General features: G+C 45.2%; 1 protein-coding gene across 2 annotated transcripts; it reads left to right on the top strand.

Annotated features, from left to right (window-relative positions):
- Positions 1–4500: 4500 nt before the first annotated feature.
- HMOX2 (heme oxygenase 2) lies at positions 4501–18210 on the top strand. 2 transcript variants are annotated; one of them, XM_088446858.1, is made up of 6 exons: positions 4501–4619; positions 10632–10743; positions 11634–11751; positions 13731–14222; positions 16520–16640; positions 16736–18210. In XM_088446858.1, the coding sequence occupies exons 2-6, from the start codon at positions 10652–10654 to the stop codon at positions 16855–16857; spliced, it is 945 nt and encodes a 314-aa protein (XP_088302984.1). In that variant the 5' UTR covers positions 4501–4619; positions 10632–10651; the 3' UTR covers positions 16858–18210. The 2 variants fall into 2 exon arrangements, with proteins under 2 accessions (XP_088302984.1, XP_088302985.1); XM_088446859.1 differs by lacking the exon at positions 4501–4619 and adding an exon at positions 10220–10350.
- Positions 18211–19042: the final 832 nt, after the last annotated feature.

The following is a 19042-nucleotide window of genomic DNA, read 5'->3' as shown; positions in this document are numbered from 1 at the left end:
AGGTGAGATTACAGGAAACTCGCAGAGAAATTGAAGTTTCAAACACTCCACCTCCTGAGCTGCGCGTTTGACAGAAACATACACAGATCAGTGTGATTTGTGTATGTTTCTGCGTGTGTATTTAATGTACAGTGTTTATATAAAAAAAAAATGTAGGGCCCCCCCAAAAGCCATAACCAGCCCCGGACTTGTCAGCTGGTCCTGGTTCCAAAAATTATGGGGAACAAAATGAGTAGGGTTCCACCGTAATTTAGGAATCAGCACCAGGCTGTAGGGCCAGTCCTGGTTTTAAATATAAGGGGGGGAATGCGTAGGGGTCCCCCTATATTTAAAACAGCACCGGCCCAAATCGGCCGGGCTGTAATGCCACAGAGATCCTATTATCGGGGCTCCGTGGCCAAAGCATTATCAGCCCAAGCCGGTCAGGCCAAGCCGGGGATCTCAGGGGAAGTGGGGACCCCCCCAAGAAGGGGTTCCCCCCCCCCCGAAACCCCAGGTTTGGTCTGAAGCCCAGGGCTCTTCTCTGCACCCATAGAGTGTTGGGAATGGGGGTGATAAAGTGTAAAATCAAATAAAATTATTGTATTTTACAGTGGAACTACTGGTGCCAGCATGCCTTCCCTTTGGCACTTGTGGAACTACAAGTGCCAGCAGGCTGCCAGCACCCGTAGCCCACTGTAAAATAAATAGTTAAATAAAGACAAAACATACACACCGTACCTAATAAAACTTTATTGCATACACCTACCCATTCACACATACTTACCTGCTTCCAGATGTGTCTGTTGCCATCTGAAGTAGAATCTGTGTGCCTGGCCCTGCAAAAAAGAATCTATACTCACCTAGATCCTGGCGCTGATCTCCGTAGCATCTAGGGTCTTGGTAAAACAAATAAACAAGTTACCCAAACCAGACCGGACATTTTATGTCATTTTAATTATTTCACATTTCATTAACACTTATTGATTTATCCTTACACATCTATACTTTTCACTTCACTATCACCTTTTTTCCCCTTTTCGTGTGATGCCCTGGGGATGGTCCTTGGCTGGAATTTTTTTGGGTACCCTGCTTCTCTTACGTGAACCCCTTAATGTTAGGGACGCCAGTATAGAGGAGCCTTGACGATTGGCCTGGCGCTTATTCATATATTTGCAAATGTATGGAACTAATACCTCTGAATCTCTATTTTATGTAGGATTTAAGTATTTTTTGTTGATTTTGCTACAGTGTGCTGGAAGGCAAATCCCTTTTTTTCCTGTGTTCAGTGTAAACCCCGCCCTTTACAAGCACCTGTGCTAAGTCATTAATCTGATCTGAGCAACCATCATACTTTTTGTTTGGAGTATAGATAATGCTTTGGCCACGGAGTCCCGGTAATAGGGTCTCCGGGTTGTGGCATTACAGCCCAGCCATTTTGGGTCCGGTGCTGGTTTTAAATATAGGGGGACCCCTACGCAATTTTTTTCCCTCTATATTTAAAACCAGGACTGGCCCTGCAGTCTGGTGCTGGTTCCTAAATTTATGGTGGAACCCTACTAATTTTGTTCCCCGTAATTTTTGGAACCAGGACCGGCTGACAAGTCCGGGGCTGGTTAGCCTTTTGGGGGGGGGCACCTCATGTCATTTTATTTATAGAGTTTAACCCTTTTTTGTACGGGTCTAACACACAAGCAGCCAGCACATATCCCGAGATTTGCAGAGAGAAAACACTGCAATCTCGGGTGTGTAAAATCATCTTCACTTTCAACTCGGGTGAGATATCTCGATCTGCTTCACCAACGGCCAACTCACTTTCAGCTAAACTCACTTCTTAGTAAATTTGCGAGATGAAAAACGGGAAAATCACCCTAGATTCGGCAATGCAAATCGAGATTAAAAAAACTAAACTCGACCATTCTCGATTCTTAGTAAATGTACCCCCTGCAGTCATATATTAAGTGTGAAGTCCAGGAGCATAGAATATTCAATATGGTGACCTAAACCTACCTGGAAAGTGAACCCAGGTAGTTTCCCTTGTGCCTAACAATAATCAGAAAATCAAGTATAAGTTACACCCTTAACACTGCTATATTTTTGTAAAAAGTCTATCTCATATGTATAAGTAAAGCTATATGATATATCGTTCCAACACAGATCAGAATGATATATCGTACACATTGTACAGTGTGTACCCCCGATCCATAATTCACTGCATTGTCCTATCAGCTGTCCTGCACTGCAGAAGGGACAATGAGATGAACGAGGCGGTACATACCTCCCAACTATACCAATTTCAGCGGGACAGTCCCGTTTTACAGACACTGTCCCGCTGTCCCACCCGCAGAGCACAGTGTCCTGTTACGGGGGGATAGTTGGGGAGGACACTCTCACACCACTGCTCTGCATAGCTGAGCAGCGGTGGCACGATAACACGCGCACTTTGCCGTCTCTGCTGGGCTGGGGGGCATTTGCCGTGAGGTCACACCCCCTATTTTTTGGTGTGCATCGCAAATGTCCTTCCTCCCCAGGTTGAAAAGTTAGGAGGTATGGCGGTGCAGTTGCATGCAGCATATAAATATACAGTGTGGTGTTGTATACCGGATCGTGCAGAGTGAACGGCTTGAGCGATGCATCATTACATGACATCACACCGACGATGGGTCACACATCATATGGTGTGTTCTCAGTTTTAGTGAAGCTGGGTACACACTAGGTCGACCAACCTATCTGACGATTGGTAAGTTTATACACATCAATTTGTCTGCCCGATGTGCCGGCCTTGACAGCTCAAAGGGGCGGACCCAGTTGAGCTGTCAATTACCACCGAGTCCCGCAGTATGTGTACGGGCGATCGGCAGGTCGCCCGTACACACCAGCAGATGACCGATACATCTTTCAGATATGTCAGCCATCTGCTGTGCTGCACAGCGAATCGGATATGTCATGCACTATAGATGTATCGCCAGCTCAAACGAATGGGCGATATATCTATCAGTGTGTACCCAGCTTAACTGTCCTATCTCTTCCCTCACTGACACAATCATCTCCTGCCTCTCCCTACAGCAGCACCTAGTCCTCGGGTATTATGACTGCTGATGCATCAATGGTTAACTTATAAGCCATGTCCATGGCCTGCTATGTTCTGTAGGAATCGGTATGAATTGCCGACGGCTAATCAAATACTGACAGCGGAACACCCAACGGTTCGAAATCCCGAAGGGGGTTGGTAAGCACCCTAACCCTCCCAGGGGGGTGCCTAACCCTAACCTCCCTCCAGGGGTGCCCAGCCCTAAACCCCCCTTCCCCTAGCCCAGGGAAGTTTTTTACCTTTTACCCCAAAATATATTTAGATACGCCGACGTTACCCCCTTGATTTGAAAGGAAGGATATCATATAGTAGTGCCCCCATATAATGCCCCTGTAGTAGTGCCCCCATAGTTATTCCCCTGTAGTAGTGCCCCCATATAATGCCCCCATAGTTATGCCCCTGTAGTAGTGCCCTGATATAATGCCCCTTTAGTGCCGCTTGTACAAAAAAAACCCTTACCTTAATCCCCGCTCCTGCATCCGCTGCTCCTCGGAACTATGGGAGAGACGTCATGACGTCTCTCTCATAGTGCGCATGGAGAGAGGCGGAAGCTGGAGTTCAGAAGAGAACTCCAGCCTCCGGCTAACGCGGCGCTGCAGGGAAGGAGCCGGGCGCCTGCTGGTAATAACATCTCAGCGGGCGTCCGGCTTAGAGCCTCCCTGCGGCACAGCCGGGCATGCATAGAATGATTCCATATTATAGGAATCATATGCATGCCCGGCTGTCCGTCCATTACCCCCAGGAATTTAATTTTTACCCCATGTGGAGTAATTTACCCCTGTTCCCTGACCACTGCCCTAGCCTAACCCTCCCAGGGGGGATGGGGGGGGGTGCCTAACCCTAAATACCCACTGGGGTTCCTAAAGCTAACCCCCCCCCCCACCCCCGTGGCTAGAACCTAAGACACCCGGCTTACCCTCGTTCGGTATCCTGGGTGAGGATTTTGTCATGAGGCTAATGAGGGGCGTCGGGATTTGCACGCCTATCTTTAGTCCCATGACGGGCTTTCAGTGTTGGGATTTCGGCGGCCGGTATCCTGACCACACTTTGCTCTTGTTTTGTTCATACTGTATTTGTCTATGTACTCTGTAAGGCGCTGCGGATCCCTTGTGGCACCATAAAAATAATAATAATCATCATAATAAACTGCAGCCAGGAATTAAAACTGGTTTGATACTACAAGTCCCAGCAGGCTGTGCCTCCCCCTGGCCCAGCACCAGCAGTAGCCATCCCTGGAGGGTGTTGCAGCTATTTATTATTATATGTCCTCTCTGTCTCCTGCTTCTCAGGGTATCTTCTTTTGTTTGACCACTTTGTTCACGTGTCAATAAAGCTTGTTGTGGAAAACAAAAGTGACCGTAAAGCCATCCTTGTGTGCGAGGCCCCGCCCCTCGCTGCACGTTGCTATGGGAACCAGCACTTCCTGTTTTCGGCCTAATCCCGGCGGTGTCAGGTTACTATAGGATCCTTCTGGTTACCTGCTGGAGAGATCGCTGCGTCACCCGCGGTCACTGACAGCTCAGACTGACGGAGACCTGCAGCTCATCTGGTGAGGAGGTGATCACTGACCGGGCCTAGTATGCCACTGCCCTCTGTGTACTGGCTGCAGGGGAACTACAAGTCCCAGCATATTATGTGTTCTGCTAGCTGTAGGGGGAATTACAAGTCCCAGCATGCCTTCCAGAGGGGTTCGGTCTTTGTCCTAGAAACTGTAGTCCCAGCATGCCCGGATGAGGTAATCCGGTTGTGTCCTGAGTGCTGCAGGGGAACTATAAGTCCCAGCATGCCCGGATGAGGTAATCCGGTTGTGTCCTGAGTGCTGCAGGGGAACTATAAGTCCCAGCATGCCCGGATGAGGTAATCCGGTTGTGTCCTGAGTGCTGCAGGGGAACTATAAATCCCAGCATGCCCGGATGAGGTAATCCGGTTGTGTCCTGAGTGCTGCAGGGGAACTATAAGTCCCAGCATGCCCGGATGAGGTAATCCGGTTGTGTCCTGAGTGCTGCAGGGGAACTATAAGTCCCAGCATGCCCGGATGAGGTAATCCGGTTGTGTCCTGAGTGCTGCAGGGGAACTATAAGTCCCAGCATGTCAGGCAGAGGGTAAAGCGTTTTTGAGTTGTGAGCTACAAGTCCCAGCACATCAGATGGAAGGATATGGTGGGACTTCTTGTTCCCCAGCAGCTGGCAAGTCACAGATGCTAAAGAAGACATTAAATGACTTCTATAAAAGATGCTGCTGTCACTACCCTCGGGTTATACTGCTCTGTAGTATATATATATATATATATATATATATGTGTGTGTGTGTGTGTGTCCGGTGCTGTCTGAGGTGTATAATCCCTACTGTGTGACTGGTAATAGGGCACAATGCTCCCTACTGCACATTGTGTTATTAGGATTAATGCGCCCTCCTGCACATTACACGGGATAATGCGCCCTCCTGCACAATACACGGGATAATGCGCCCTCCTGTACATTACACGGGATAATGCGCCCTCCTGCACAATACACGGGATAATGCGCCCTCCTGTACATTACACGGGATAATGCGCCCTCCTGCACATTACACGGGATAATGCGCCCTCCTGTACATTACACGGAATAATGCGCCCTCCTGCACATTACACGGGATAATGCGCCCTCCTGTACATTACACGGGATAATGCGCCCTCCTGTACAATACACGGGATAATGCGCCCTCCTGTACATTACACGGGATAATGCGCCCTCCTGCACATTACACGGGATAATGCGCCCTCCTGTACATTACACGGGATAATGCGCCCTCCTGTACATTACACGGGATAATGCTCCCTCCTGTACACTGCATGGGATAATGCGCCCTCCTGTACATTACACGGGATAATGCGCCCTCCTGTACACTACACGGGATAATGCGCCCTCCTGTACTGTACATTACACGGGATAATGCGCCCTCCTGTACATTACACGGGATAATGCACCCACCTGTACAATACACGGGATAATGCGCCCTCCTGTACAATACACGGGATAATGCGCCCTCCTGTACATTACACGGGATAATGCGCCCTCCTGTACAATACACGGGATAATGCGCCCTCCTGTACATTACACGGGATAATGCGCCCTACTGTACATTACACGGGATAATGCGCCCTCCTGTACATTAAACGGGATAATGCGCCCTCCTGTACATTACACGGGATAATGCGCCCTCCTGTACATTATACGGGATAATGTGCCCTCCTGTACATTACGTGGGATTAGGAAAAATATTCTCTGCTGTAAATTATGTGTGATTGGGAATAATACTCCCTACTGTACATTATGTGGGATTAGGAATATACGCTCTATTGTAAATTATATAAAATCGACCTACTGTACATTATGTGGATTGTACCCTGTGGCATAATGCTTTCTACTGTATGTTATGTGGAATAATGTACCCTACTGTACATAATATAGAATAGTGCACTCTACTGTACATTAAATGGAATACACAGTACGGTATATTATATGGAATTATGCCTCTTACTGTACATTATATGGAATACACAGTACGGTATATATGGAATTATGCCTCTTACTGTACGTTGTATGGAATACACAGTACTGTATATTATATGGAATTATGCCTCTTACTGTACATTATATGGAATAATGTACCTTACTGTACATTATAAAATATGCAATAAAGCACCCTACTGTACATTATATGGAATAATGCACCCTAACATATATAATATGGAATAATGTACCCTATTTTACATAATATGGAATAATGCACCCTTCTGTACAATAAATATATATATATATATATATATATATATATATTACACCCTTTTGATCATTATATGGAATAATGCACCTTACTGTACACTATATGGAATAAACACCTGACTGTACATTATATGGAATAATGCACCCTATTGTATATATATTTTGGAATAATGTACCCTATTTTACATAATATGGAATAATCCACCCTACTGTACATTATATGGAATAAGCACCCTATTGTATATTATATTGAATAATGCCTCTGACTGTACACTATATGGAATAATACACCCAACTGTACATTATATGGAATAATGCACCTTACTGTACATTATAATATATGGAATAAGCACCCTACTGTACATAATATGGAATACACAGTCCTGTATATTATATGGAATAATGCACTTTACTGTACACTATAACATATGCAGTAAAGCACCCTACTGTACATTATATGGAATAATTCACCCTATTGTACATTATATGGAATAATGCACCTTACTGTACATTATATGGAATATAGCACCCTATTTTACATAATATGGAATAATGCACCCTATTGTATATAATATGGAATAATGTACCCTATTTTACATAATATGGAATAATCCACCCTACTGTACATTATATGGAAAAAGCACCCGATTGTATATTATATGGAATAATGCATCTAACTGTACACTATATGGGATAATGCACCCTACTTAGCGTTCCCGCTAGGCTGTTTTAGCGGGGCACGGCGCCCTGCCCTTCTTCTGGAGGGCAAAAAGCACCCTGCCCTCCAGCAGGAGGGCAAAAAGCGCCCTGCCCTCACAGCCTGCGGGTGCCGTCTTCACCCGCGGAACGCAGTGTCCCGCGGGTGGAGAAATGTGCGGTGACCCGGTCACCGCCGGAGAATAGACGCCGGGCGCATGCGCCCGGCATCTATTCTCCCTATATGCAGCGCTTGGGGGCTGCCCGGCGTGTCCGTAAGTATAGGGCACGCTCCCAACCCAAGTATGACGAAAAGGGCACGCATCTTATAGACACGCCCCCTTTTCATGGCCACGCCCCCATTACGGGTGCACGCACACACAAAGTTGCCCTCTCTAGCTCCGGCGCCCTGCCTGCCACCGGAGCTAGAGTGAACACTACTACTGTAAATTATATGGAATAATGCACCTTACTGTACATTATATGGAATAATGCACCCTATTGTGTATATAATATGGAATATTGTACCCTATTGTACATTATATGGAATAGTGCCTACTGTACATTATATGGAATAATGCACCCTACTGTACATTATATGGAATAAGCACCCTACTGTACATTATATGGAATAATGCCTCTTACTGTACATTATATGGAATAATGCCTCTTACTGTAAATTATATGGAATAAGCACCCTACTGTACATTATATGGAATAATGCATCTTACTGTACATTATATGGAATAGCACCCTACTGTACACTATATGGAATGATGCCTCTTACTGTACATTATATGGAATAAGCACCCTACTGTACATTATATGGAATAGCACCTCCTGTACATTATATGGAATAATGCCTCTTACTGTACATTATATGGAATAAGCACCCTACTGTACATTATATGGAATAATGCCTCTTACTGTACATTATATGGAATAAGCACCCTACTGTACATTATATGGAATAGCACCCTACTGTACACTATATGGAATAATGCCTCTACTGTACACTATAATGGCTCTTACTGTACATTATATGGAATAGCACCTACTGTACACTATAATGGAATAATAGCTCTTACTGTACATTATATGGAATAAAGCTTTACTGTACGGGGGACATGCACATTATTCCATATTATACAGATGTTTCCCGACTGATATATAATACAGATATTATTTACAGGAGTGCATGCATGTATTGATATTGCTTGTGCATTATAACAAGGTTATATGGCAGATTGCCAATTCAGAAATTTGTCAGCACCTCTCCCGTAGAGCTTGCAATCTAAAGTTATGTCTGCGACAGTGTAAAGGAGGTCACTCTGCAGCGATATCTGGAGGGAAGATCTACAGTGTCTAGGTAAACAGTCAATAGATTTACATCAGGTGATTGACAGGCAATATGTCGACAGATAAAAGTTGACATGGACTTGGGTCGACAGGGTCAAATTGTCGACATGGAGAAAAGGCAGACACAGAAAAGGTCGACACATTGCATTTCATGATTTCTAGGGTTAGGCACTTGGCGGAGTTTTAGGGTTAGGCTGCAGTAGGGAATGGTTAGGGTTAGGCGTTTTAGGCACTTGGTGGAGTGTTAGGGTTAGGCTGCGGAATGAAAGGGTTAGGTGTGGGGGGGAGGGTTAGGCACTTGGTGGAGTGTTAGGGCTAGGCGTGGGGGGGGAGGATTAGGCACTTGGTGGAGTGTTAGGGTTAGGCTGCGGAATGGAAGGGTTAGGCGTGGGGGGGAGGGTTAGGCACTTGGTGGAGTGTTAGGGTTAGGCTGCGGTAGGGAATGGTTAGGGCTAGGTGTGGGGGGGAGGGTTAGGCACTTGGTGGAGTGTTAGGGTTAGGCTGCGGAGTGAAAGGGTAAGGCGTGGGGGGGAGGGTTAGACACTTGGTGGAGTGTTAGGGTTAGGCTGCGGAATGAAAGGGTTAGGCGTGGGGGGGAGGGTTAGGCACTTGGTGGAGTGTTAGGGTTAGGCTGCGGTAGGGAATGGTTAGGGCTAGGCGTGGGGGGGGAGGGTTAGGCACTTGGTGGAGTGTTAGGGTTAGGCTGCGGAATGAAAGGGTTAGGGTTAGGCGTGGGGGGGAGGGTTAGGCACTTGGCGGAGTGTTAGGGTGCGGAATGAAAGGGTTAGGCGTGGGGGGGAGGGTTAGGCACTAGGGGGAGTGTTAGGGTTAGGCGTGGGGGGGAGGGTTAGGGGAGAATGAGAATTAGGGTTAAAAAAAAAGGAAACCTTTTCTGTGTTAAACATTTGTGTGTCGACCATTAGTCCATGTCGGCCTTTTAACTGTTGACTATTTGACTCTGTTGACCATCTGGTGTCGACCTATTGACTGTCTATCTGACACTGTTGATCTTTTCTACCACACCCATCTGCAGTATATAGAACACCCAAGCTGTCTGATCCTGTCCTGATAATACATTGTTAGATAATGTGTCTGCATTCGGTGACTATACCCTGCGTCACCTGCTCCTGCTATGATAATATATAGAAATACAGCCGCACGTTGTCCATGTGTGATCACAGGTAGCTGGGAGATTTCTCTACAAATCCCTTTGTTCCTGGTTGGGGAGTGACTGATCATTCTGGTAATGTCAGCAGCTGAGCTGGTACATGTCGCTGGTTGTTCTGTACTGGGAAATCCTGACGGCAGCAGAGAGGGACAAACCAGCAGATTGTGTGACCCAGCACCGGCTGTAGCTGGACTCTTTTACAGGCTGCTGGTCACCTGCTCACCTGTGTACGTGATGTACAGCACAGACAAAGGGCATAGAGAGGAGAGGAGCGCAGCTGAGCCGGGCACACTGTAAGTAGAGACTAGGTCCAGGCTTTGTTATCCACCAGTGAAATTGTCCTTTGTGTACACTACGGGGGAAGACTGGTCAGCAGGAGGCGTTAAAGGGTTTATCCTCAATGCTGCTGGTAGAGGGGATTTGTACATCACTAAGTTACATTGTACAGCCTTTGTCCATCCTTTCTTTAGTTCTCTATCTCTCACTTACCAGCCGTCTCTAACATGAAACTCTGCTTTTACATACTGTGATTTCTAAAATGGGCTTTAAATGAATTTCCTCTTATTCCGTACAGAATCTTCCACTGTAAGAGCCATGGCCACAGAAGTGAAGGAGTCTGACCAGATAGAAGAAAGTGATCTATATGGAGCTGCCCCGGGTATAGGCGAAGAAAATCCCAATCTCATGTAAGTGGCCTCATAGAACTTACTGGGGTCGGTGATGTTAAAACTTACTACTTGTGAGCATCCAAAAAGAGAACAAAGGTCTGAGACCAATGTAAACAACCTGCGTCTGTCCAGCGGTGATGGGTCTACAAGTCCTGGCATGCAGAACCTCTAGGGAGGAGAACATAAGTGGGATTCGAGAGCAATTCAGTAAGCTCTAGGGGGTATACAGTATATAATAGGTTGCGAGTTCTGTGGAGCGATACAATTTCTGCGATCTCTGTTGTAGATTTAAAGCAGCAATAATTTTAAAAGGCAAAACCAGGTTGGTTTTGACTTTTAAATTATTGTCCCTTTAAATCTACAGCTGAGTTAGCCAAAATCACACTACCCTGAACTCGCAAGCTACTATATATACCACCTTGGGGTATATTTACTAAAGTTAAATTTTATAGAAGTGGAGCTGTTGCCCATAGCAACCAGATTCTACTTCTCATTTATCTAGCACATTCTTGAAGATAATAGCTAGAATCTGATTGGTTGCTATGGGCAACATTCCACTTCTAAAAACTTTCACTTAAGTAAATTTACCCCTTAGTGTCTTATAAGAAGCCAGGGAAGATGTTCATCAGTTCACTTCAGCTTAAATAATGTTACATTTGGCCTCAGCAGTAATTATTTGGCATATTAACTCCTGATATCCATAGTATTTACAGTAGGGAGTACATTATGTATTATATTACAGATCAGCACCCAGCATCATAGGAGAGCATTGTATACACTTCCGCGAGATATATTGGTACAGCACATTGTATAGACCCCTGAGCCCTGCTGTCCGAGTCTTACTATTGGCTTGTGAAGTTGGGTAACTGAACGGTTATTGACGTCTCGCCCCATTGATGTTTCCCTAGACCCACAGACCTGTCGGAGCTTCTCAAAGAGGGAACAAAGGAATCTCACGAGAAGGCAGAAAACACCAAGTTTGTGAAGGATTTCCTGAAGGGTCGGATCAAGCGGGAGCTATTTAAGGTTGGTGAGGGGAGGGTGGTTTTGTTTTTTGTTTATTTTTTAATAAAGTTAATGCTGAAGGACCACATTTCCATGGGAATCAGTACTTGATCATATCACTGCTAACATTTATTTTAGATGTCTCAAGCTTTTTGTACTTTATATATTCCGTCATAAAACGTCAGATCTCCTTGGCTTAATGTCAGAGAACCACGTGCAGCGGATTCCATATCACACGTCGTTTCCTTCACAAATGGGCCGATGCGGACATAATTTTCCTCCTAGGTATCCAGTCATTATGTCGACATGGAGAAAGTCGACAGTACTTTATAGTGCTAGGGTTAGGTTTGGGGGTAGGGATAATGTTTAGATAATGAAAAAAGGCTATGTTGACATTGTGGCTGTGTCGACATTTCACATCTGAATGTCGACATGATGTTAACTGTTGACATTCTGTACGTCAGCATAATATACCACACCCTTCCTCCTGGTTTTAACTAATTGGGGACATTGTTTTTGGTGCAACAGATCTGGCAGTTTCATGGCTAAAGGCCGTGTACACCGGAAACTCGGGGACAATTATCAATGAGTTTTATCATACGCAACGAGTTTTAAAACCCCTTGTGCATTATAAAGGTGCTCCAGCCAATCGGCTCCAATCTGTTATCTGTTTGAAAAATGACAGTGAAGCTGATTGGCTTGAGCACCATTATCATACGCATAGAGTTTTAAAACCTCGTTATTCTTTATATAAAATGTTTGAGCGTGTAACTACATACCCGTGACACTAGTCCTGAGTATACAGCTGTCTGCTCACCAGGGACCAGGCACGTCATTGAGGCACTAGATGCTGATCTAGTATGAAACTGCAGTTTATCCATCACTACAAACTGGTGCATATGGAAGATAAAGGTAAAGATGCTAGAAGAGGAATCGGCACCTTTTATAGTGATCCTCTACATTGCAGCTTTAATGATTATGTATGTATATATAATTGGGGTAATTACAGTTCATACATTGGAGTATAAACCCTGCAAATAGCTGCCTTGGACACATAGCTTGTCCGGAAGTTGATCCTGAGATAATTGTGATGTAATGTAGACTTGTAATACAGGTTACGTATCGTTCTATCACTCTGCATTATAATTCATAGACTGACAACCTCACCAGAGGACAGATCTGGGCTCAGGAATACCATACAGCATAGCTACTTATATAACTTCTTATATGTCACCGATCTTATATAGGTTGGTAATCTACAGTATTGGGTATGTTAGTCCATCTCTTAAAAGCAGTCACTTCGTAGAAACCTAGTTTAAGACTAAGTCATAGAATACCATTTGTTTTTCTCTGTCCCATAATCCCCTCTTCCCGTCCTAACTGACCCATTTGATTCAGTTATAGACTTGGGCCCTCTCTTGGTAACATACTGGAATAAGAGTATTTTCTTCCTCATGCTACAGTATTAATAGAAGACCTCTCACATTTCTGTGATCTCTATAAAAACCCTCATTCTCATTATTATTTGTATACTAGTATAACGGGCCCGGGTCACCTCAGTCTATGCCCCCCCTACTCGGCCTTGTCCGCCTCTCTGGACAGCTCCGCCCCCTGTCTTCTGTTCCCGCCCCCCATCCGCTCCATGGCGGCTTCGTCCCTACTCCCCCGCTTCCATACTTGCACTGACAGCCGGTTCTCCTCCCCGGAGATTGTCCCGCCTCCCTCTGCGCGCACATTGACGTGACAGACATTCGCCAATTATTATATAGATTATTCATTTGGTTACAGAACATCTCAGGGACTTCTAATCTCCCTATATTGTGTAGCAGGGAGTGCAGTATCCCATATATAATGTATTCTGTATTATCCCATACCGATCCTGCCTGTGATGGCGTTACAGCCATGACATTGTACATACATGTGACTGTATATTAGATAAAAGCACACAAAGGTAAAACAGAAAGCATTTGAACTTTGTGTTGTATGTCTCCTGTATACAGTTGGCCACTGCCGCGCTGTACTTCACATATTCTGCGCTGGAGGAGGAGCTAGAGCGGAATAAGGAGAACGCCACCATAGCTCCCCTGTATTTCCCGCAGGAGCTACACAGGGAGGAAGCTCTGAAGAAAGATCTTAGTTACTTCTATGGAGATGGCTGGGAGGATCTCATCCAGTGCTCCGAGGCCACGCAGGCTTACGTGGAGCGGATCCACCACCTGGGCCACCACAGCCCGCAGCTGCTGGTGGCTCACGCCTACACGCGCTACATGGGGGATCTGTCAGGAGGTCAGATCCTGAAGAAGGTCGCCCAGAGGGCCCTGCACCTGCCCAGCACCGAGGAAGGGATCCAGTTCTACGTGTTTGATAACGTCACCAACGGCCAACAGTTCAAGCAGCTGTACCGGGCCCGACTGAACACACTAGACCTGGACCCCGAGACCAAGGAGAGCATCGTGGAGGAGGCCAACAGAGCCTTCCAGTTTAATATGCAGGTAGGTCAGGTCCTGAAATTCCACAGAGACGAGGGACCCCGAAATAGAGAAACTGGTATAAAACCAGGAGCATTCCAACAGACCTAACTTTTATTCTGATAATTGCAATAAGAGAAGTTTTCAAAAGTTAACTTTTTCTATTCGACTTCAAATGAATTCCTAGCGCAATATACAGAATTTCGAGAATCCAAGTAGCATATCCCTGTTGCTGTCCTTATACAGTTTTGTTGCACAGGATATAAATCTTAATCGCAAAGGCTTACATTAATTAAGAAAAAAAAATTATATTCCCATCCTCCCATATAGAACACAATTGTACCTTTCCGGTTTGGCTGGGTTAAACCAAATGTTTTTTTTTTTGTTTTGTTTTGTTTAAACCACTCTGGTTTTTTTAATATGTTTGTGGTCTTCATTTGAGTGAGCTGAACTGATACAGTAAATACACACACAACAGGGAAATTGGGAGAGTGAACCAGAACAGAGAGGTACTAAATCTGCCTATCATCAGCTAAGACTCCACAAACTTCTCCCCTAACAATCCTATAGGACAGGAGAAAACCCACAAGTAACATTCTCAATCTTAAAAGGTAAACAACTAACACATTATAGAGAAACACCTCATGGTTTAATCTCCTTCATGTTTGTTTTCATTCAAAACCTTCAGTCCTACTGAGTTGATTTTAGGTAAGAAAGACTTAGGGCCTGATTTATTATGGATCACTATTGCGATTGCAGCTCCGTAATCGCACGCAGGTCTGCAACGAAAATATGTTAATGAATGCAATCGCAGTGCCGTCTCACTGCCAGCATAGAGATGCCCACTGCCTCCCACTACTGCTATCTCACATCAGTAATACCTTGCAGTCCTGCACAAACATCGAGTAACATCGGCAGAATTACAGCAGCCCTGACCTTACTCAGAAATCGCTAACCTCATCACACGCAGTAAGTACACAAGCTGCGTATGCAATCGCAAGGACTACTTTATGCACGCCCATGCTACGGCGTTGAAACGGACAGGCACGCCTGCGTCTCGCCGACCACCCCACCAAACGCTCACTGCCTGTCAGTCACACTGTGATGACTCTGCGTGATCTGCTTGATCGCATTGCGATCGCAGTGGTGCCTACGTGCACTAATGCATGTGCAGCACGCAACAATCGGCCATCTGCGTAAACTTTAGCAATGGTGATCCTTGCTGAATCAGGCCCTTAGTCTGGCTCTCTTTTGATGACATAAAAATTCCTTTGGATTGTTAATGTTAGAAAGCATTAAAACATGGTTGATCAAGGATTTTAATACATAGCAATGTTTCACAGTATTAATATAATAGGCAGAATTTTTTTTTTTTTCTTTCAAACATTAATGAAAAAAAAAAAACCTGGTTTAAATAAAAAAAAAAACATAAAAAAAAAATATATTTTTTTAATATATATATATATATATATATATATATATTTTTTTTTTTAAACCTCGTTTTTTTTTCCAACCCTGGTACCTTTCCTTTTAACGAGTTAAAACTGCGCGATCCCCTGCAAAAAAAAGATTTTAATAGCGTGACCCTCCAACCATCCGGAGCTACTACAACCGCTGGTTGTCCTGCTATCCATCAATTCCTAGGCCGAGTAGTTATATCCCCACCCTGGCAGCCTGCCCTTCTGCCAGCAGTAAAGGATAAATGCATTTGATAGCACTATGGGCAGAAGATACCTGCTCTGGTGCTGCCCCCTGCTGGAGAAGGCAGTGACATTTGGTATTCCCGTTATGCCCTCTGTGCTGTGATCTGGAGGCCGTGGCAGGAATAGAATTCCTGGCTCTCTTTCTGGATCTCAAATTATCGGTTCAGATGTAAGCCGCCACCGCTGCGCCATTGTAATAAGTGTACCTATGGCCTAAACCCGTTGCTGGAAGCTATATTGTGTACAGCACCAATATTCGTGTTAATGCTGTCCACTAATTCACAAGTAATTGTTCACGTCACTGAGGCACGAGACAAGGCACCTTATAACACGTCACTGAGGCATGAGGCACCTTATGACTTTGCCTTTGTTTCCCCATGAATAGCCGGCATACTCTTGAGTATTGGTGTTGGTCTCCCCTATACAGAGGAGTACACTTTAACCCCTCCCCCACCTGCCATTTTCATTGCTTAGGGTACATAGGACAACATCTGGTAGTAGGTGAGAGACACGGGAATATCTGTTGTTTTCCCTCTTCTGTGAGGTACGATGGCTCTGTATATGTAAAACTCTTCTATATATTTTGTCTATATTCTAAACCACATTTCTTTTGTGCAGGTATTTGAGGAGTTGGATGAAATAGGGTCCTCAATCCCAGATGAGGCGCCAGGAGCTGGTCTCCCGCTGCATGATGGGAAAGGAGATCTCCGCAAATGCCCGTATTATGCTGCTCAACAAAGTGAGCGACTATGACATCCCGGTTAGATTGTTGGAGTTGTATAACCGTGCCGAGCACTGTGCCATTAGTCACTGTCTTATTCCTCCATCCCACAGGCTCTGCCGGCCCGTCAGGCTGCCCATACCACGCCGCACTGGCTTTAGCCAGTCGCCCTGAGGTAATTCTAGCAGCCTGTGTCGCCGCCCTCGCCGCCACCCTCGCTTGGTATCTGATGTGATCCCGGTCATACTTCGCCAGGGCACCATATATCCTCGGGTTTCCAAGTGAAACGGGACACGGAATTGTCGGCTGCACCACCGTCAGCTCAGCCCCTCTCCTCCCTGTTACATTCCCAGAATCCCCTGCAACTTCCCTAGCAGTCCTGGATCGAACCCCCATAACCCGGCGCACAGTGGTCACCTGCCTCCACCTCACTGTGTCCGCTCCATTCAAGGTCTATACAATGCTGTGAAGACATCTGGCCTAATCCATAGACTGCTGGAACTGCCAAAGGGCTCTCAACTTGGTGTATTAAGTACAAAAAACCCTTTCATGCCAGAAAGGGAGATGACTGAGGGGAATTATATTACCCTGCCTTGGCCAGAGGTCAGAGAGCACACAATGGGCTAACATACATTAGTAACCTCTGGCACATAATGCAATATTGCACTCTATGAGGAAAACATGGCCGTGACTTAATACGCGTGACTTCTGACTAGTGTTACTTAGTGTTTTTCCAAGTGTATTAAGAGGATGTAGCCATATAAGAATATATGCAACGCTCCCAAAGATTACTATGGAAGTATCGAGGCTTGCTGCCACCATATGGGGGGGGAGGGGGTCATGTAATCTTATTTATGAGGTATTTCAGCTCCTCCCTGTTTCCCGGACATTTGCACTGTATGGCCAATATGGCCGCCATGCTTCTCCCTATCAGATCACCCAAATCCTGGCTATTGGGCGTCCATGATGCCTGGCATTCCTGCCTATCCGCTTGGTTGAAGCCAGCGTCCGTCGACTTATCTCTTTATTTTAAATACAGCTGCTCTTAGGTTTGGTGCATGCGGACAGCTGATAGAAACTCTGCAGAGCCGTGATGGTTCCAGCAATTTGTACACTAGGAATGTGTACGGCGCTATACGCTTTTAAATTCTACGGTTGAGTTACACAGCGTGGAGGCATTTCGGGGGTTGAGCCCAACATCCATTAAAATGTAGCCTACTGATTCGCTGGAGACCAGTCACACCAGTTTGCGCCTCAGCCATGTCACCAGTTCTTAGCCAATCTATAGGCTGGATATTGGGTCACACCAGAGAACGGCCACCTCGCGCTGTGTACTGTATGTAACGGGTCCACTTCCAATTTGCAGATTAACGGTTGACCTCAGTTATTCTCGGTTTGTCTTTTAAGCGTTTTTTTTGTTTTGTTATTTTTTAACTTTTTAAACTCTGTACAGGTTAAGTACGGAATTATATATTCTGGGTGACTGCGAGATTTTAACACTTCATCCGGCCGAGATGATGAAATTTCTTCAACAAGATAATGTGGTTCTGATTTTTTTTTTGTGTAAAAGAATAAATAGTGTAAAGGATTCAGCCTGTAATGTGTTATTTATTTTAGTTTATTTTGCTGCATTGAAGGGTCCATGGTCTGCGAGCTGTTCCGTAACTAATCCATTTACACACGTGACTCACGGTTTTCTAGTCAATTAATAGCCTACACACACCCGGTATTTTAAGTTTGACATTAATAATGAGTAAACTGGGCATGACAATATACAAAGCACATAACCACGTTCACATAGTCACAGCAGTATACACGCTGTATGTTAGCACAACAACATTGCACTATAGTATTGGGAATATGGACCTAGATCATAGGGTTATTCAGTGCACGTTGCCACACTGATACACTGAAGTCTAAGTGTACAGTGTCGCAGTGACCTGTATACACTACACACCACATCAACATAATCCTCAAGTGCCGACATTTACCCGCTGGTAATCACAATCGCAAAACAAGTCAGTCACTCTGCAAAAGGGGCGAGTGTCCAGCTTCATGAGAGGACAGCGCCACCACCAGGCAGTGACAAGCTGCGGCACTTGAATCTGTGACTGATAAGTAAGTATATACACAGTATTAATGTGCTCATGTGTTCGTTCTATGGCCGTTAGAATTTTGATGAACTATTAATGGTTATTAGTCTCATGATCAGGATGAACGGCTTCAGTCACATTCCTGTGTGTAAATATACAGAGCGCTTTCTCGGTGCCTATTATACACAGCCTATACATTGGCGTTCAGTGACCTCGCAGACTCGTAATCCCTGTACAGAGCATAGGTACAGAGCATAGGTACTGAAATAATAGACTAATTCCTATATTCGTTTAGAAAGTGTTGGTAATCCTGGGTTACAGAAATGT

The sequence above is a fragment of the Taudactylus pleione genome, unplaced genomic scaffold (genome assembly GCF_031769625.1).
Source record: "Taudactylus pleione unplaced genomic scaffold, aTauple2 ptg000407l, whole genome shotgun sequence".
Taxonomy (NCBI): domain Eukaryota; kingdom Metazoa; phylum Chordata; class Amphibia; order Anura; family Myobatrachidae; genus Taudactylus; species Taudactylus pleione.
Note: the sequence above shows the minus strand (reverse complement) of the source record. Positions and strands in the feature narration are given on the sequence as shown.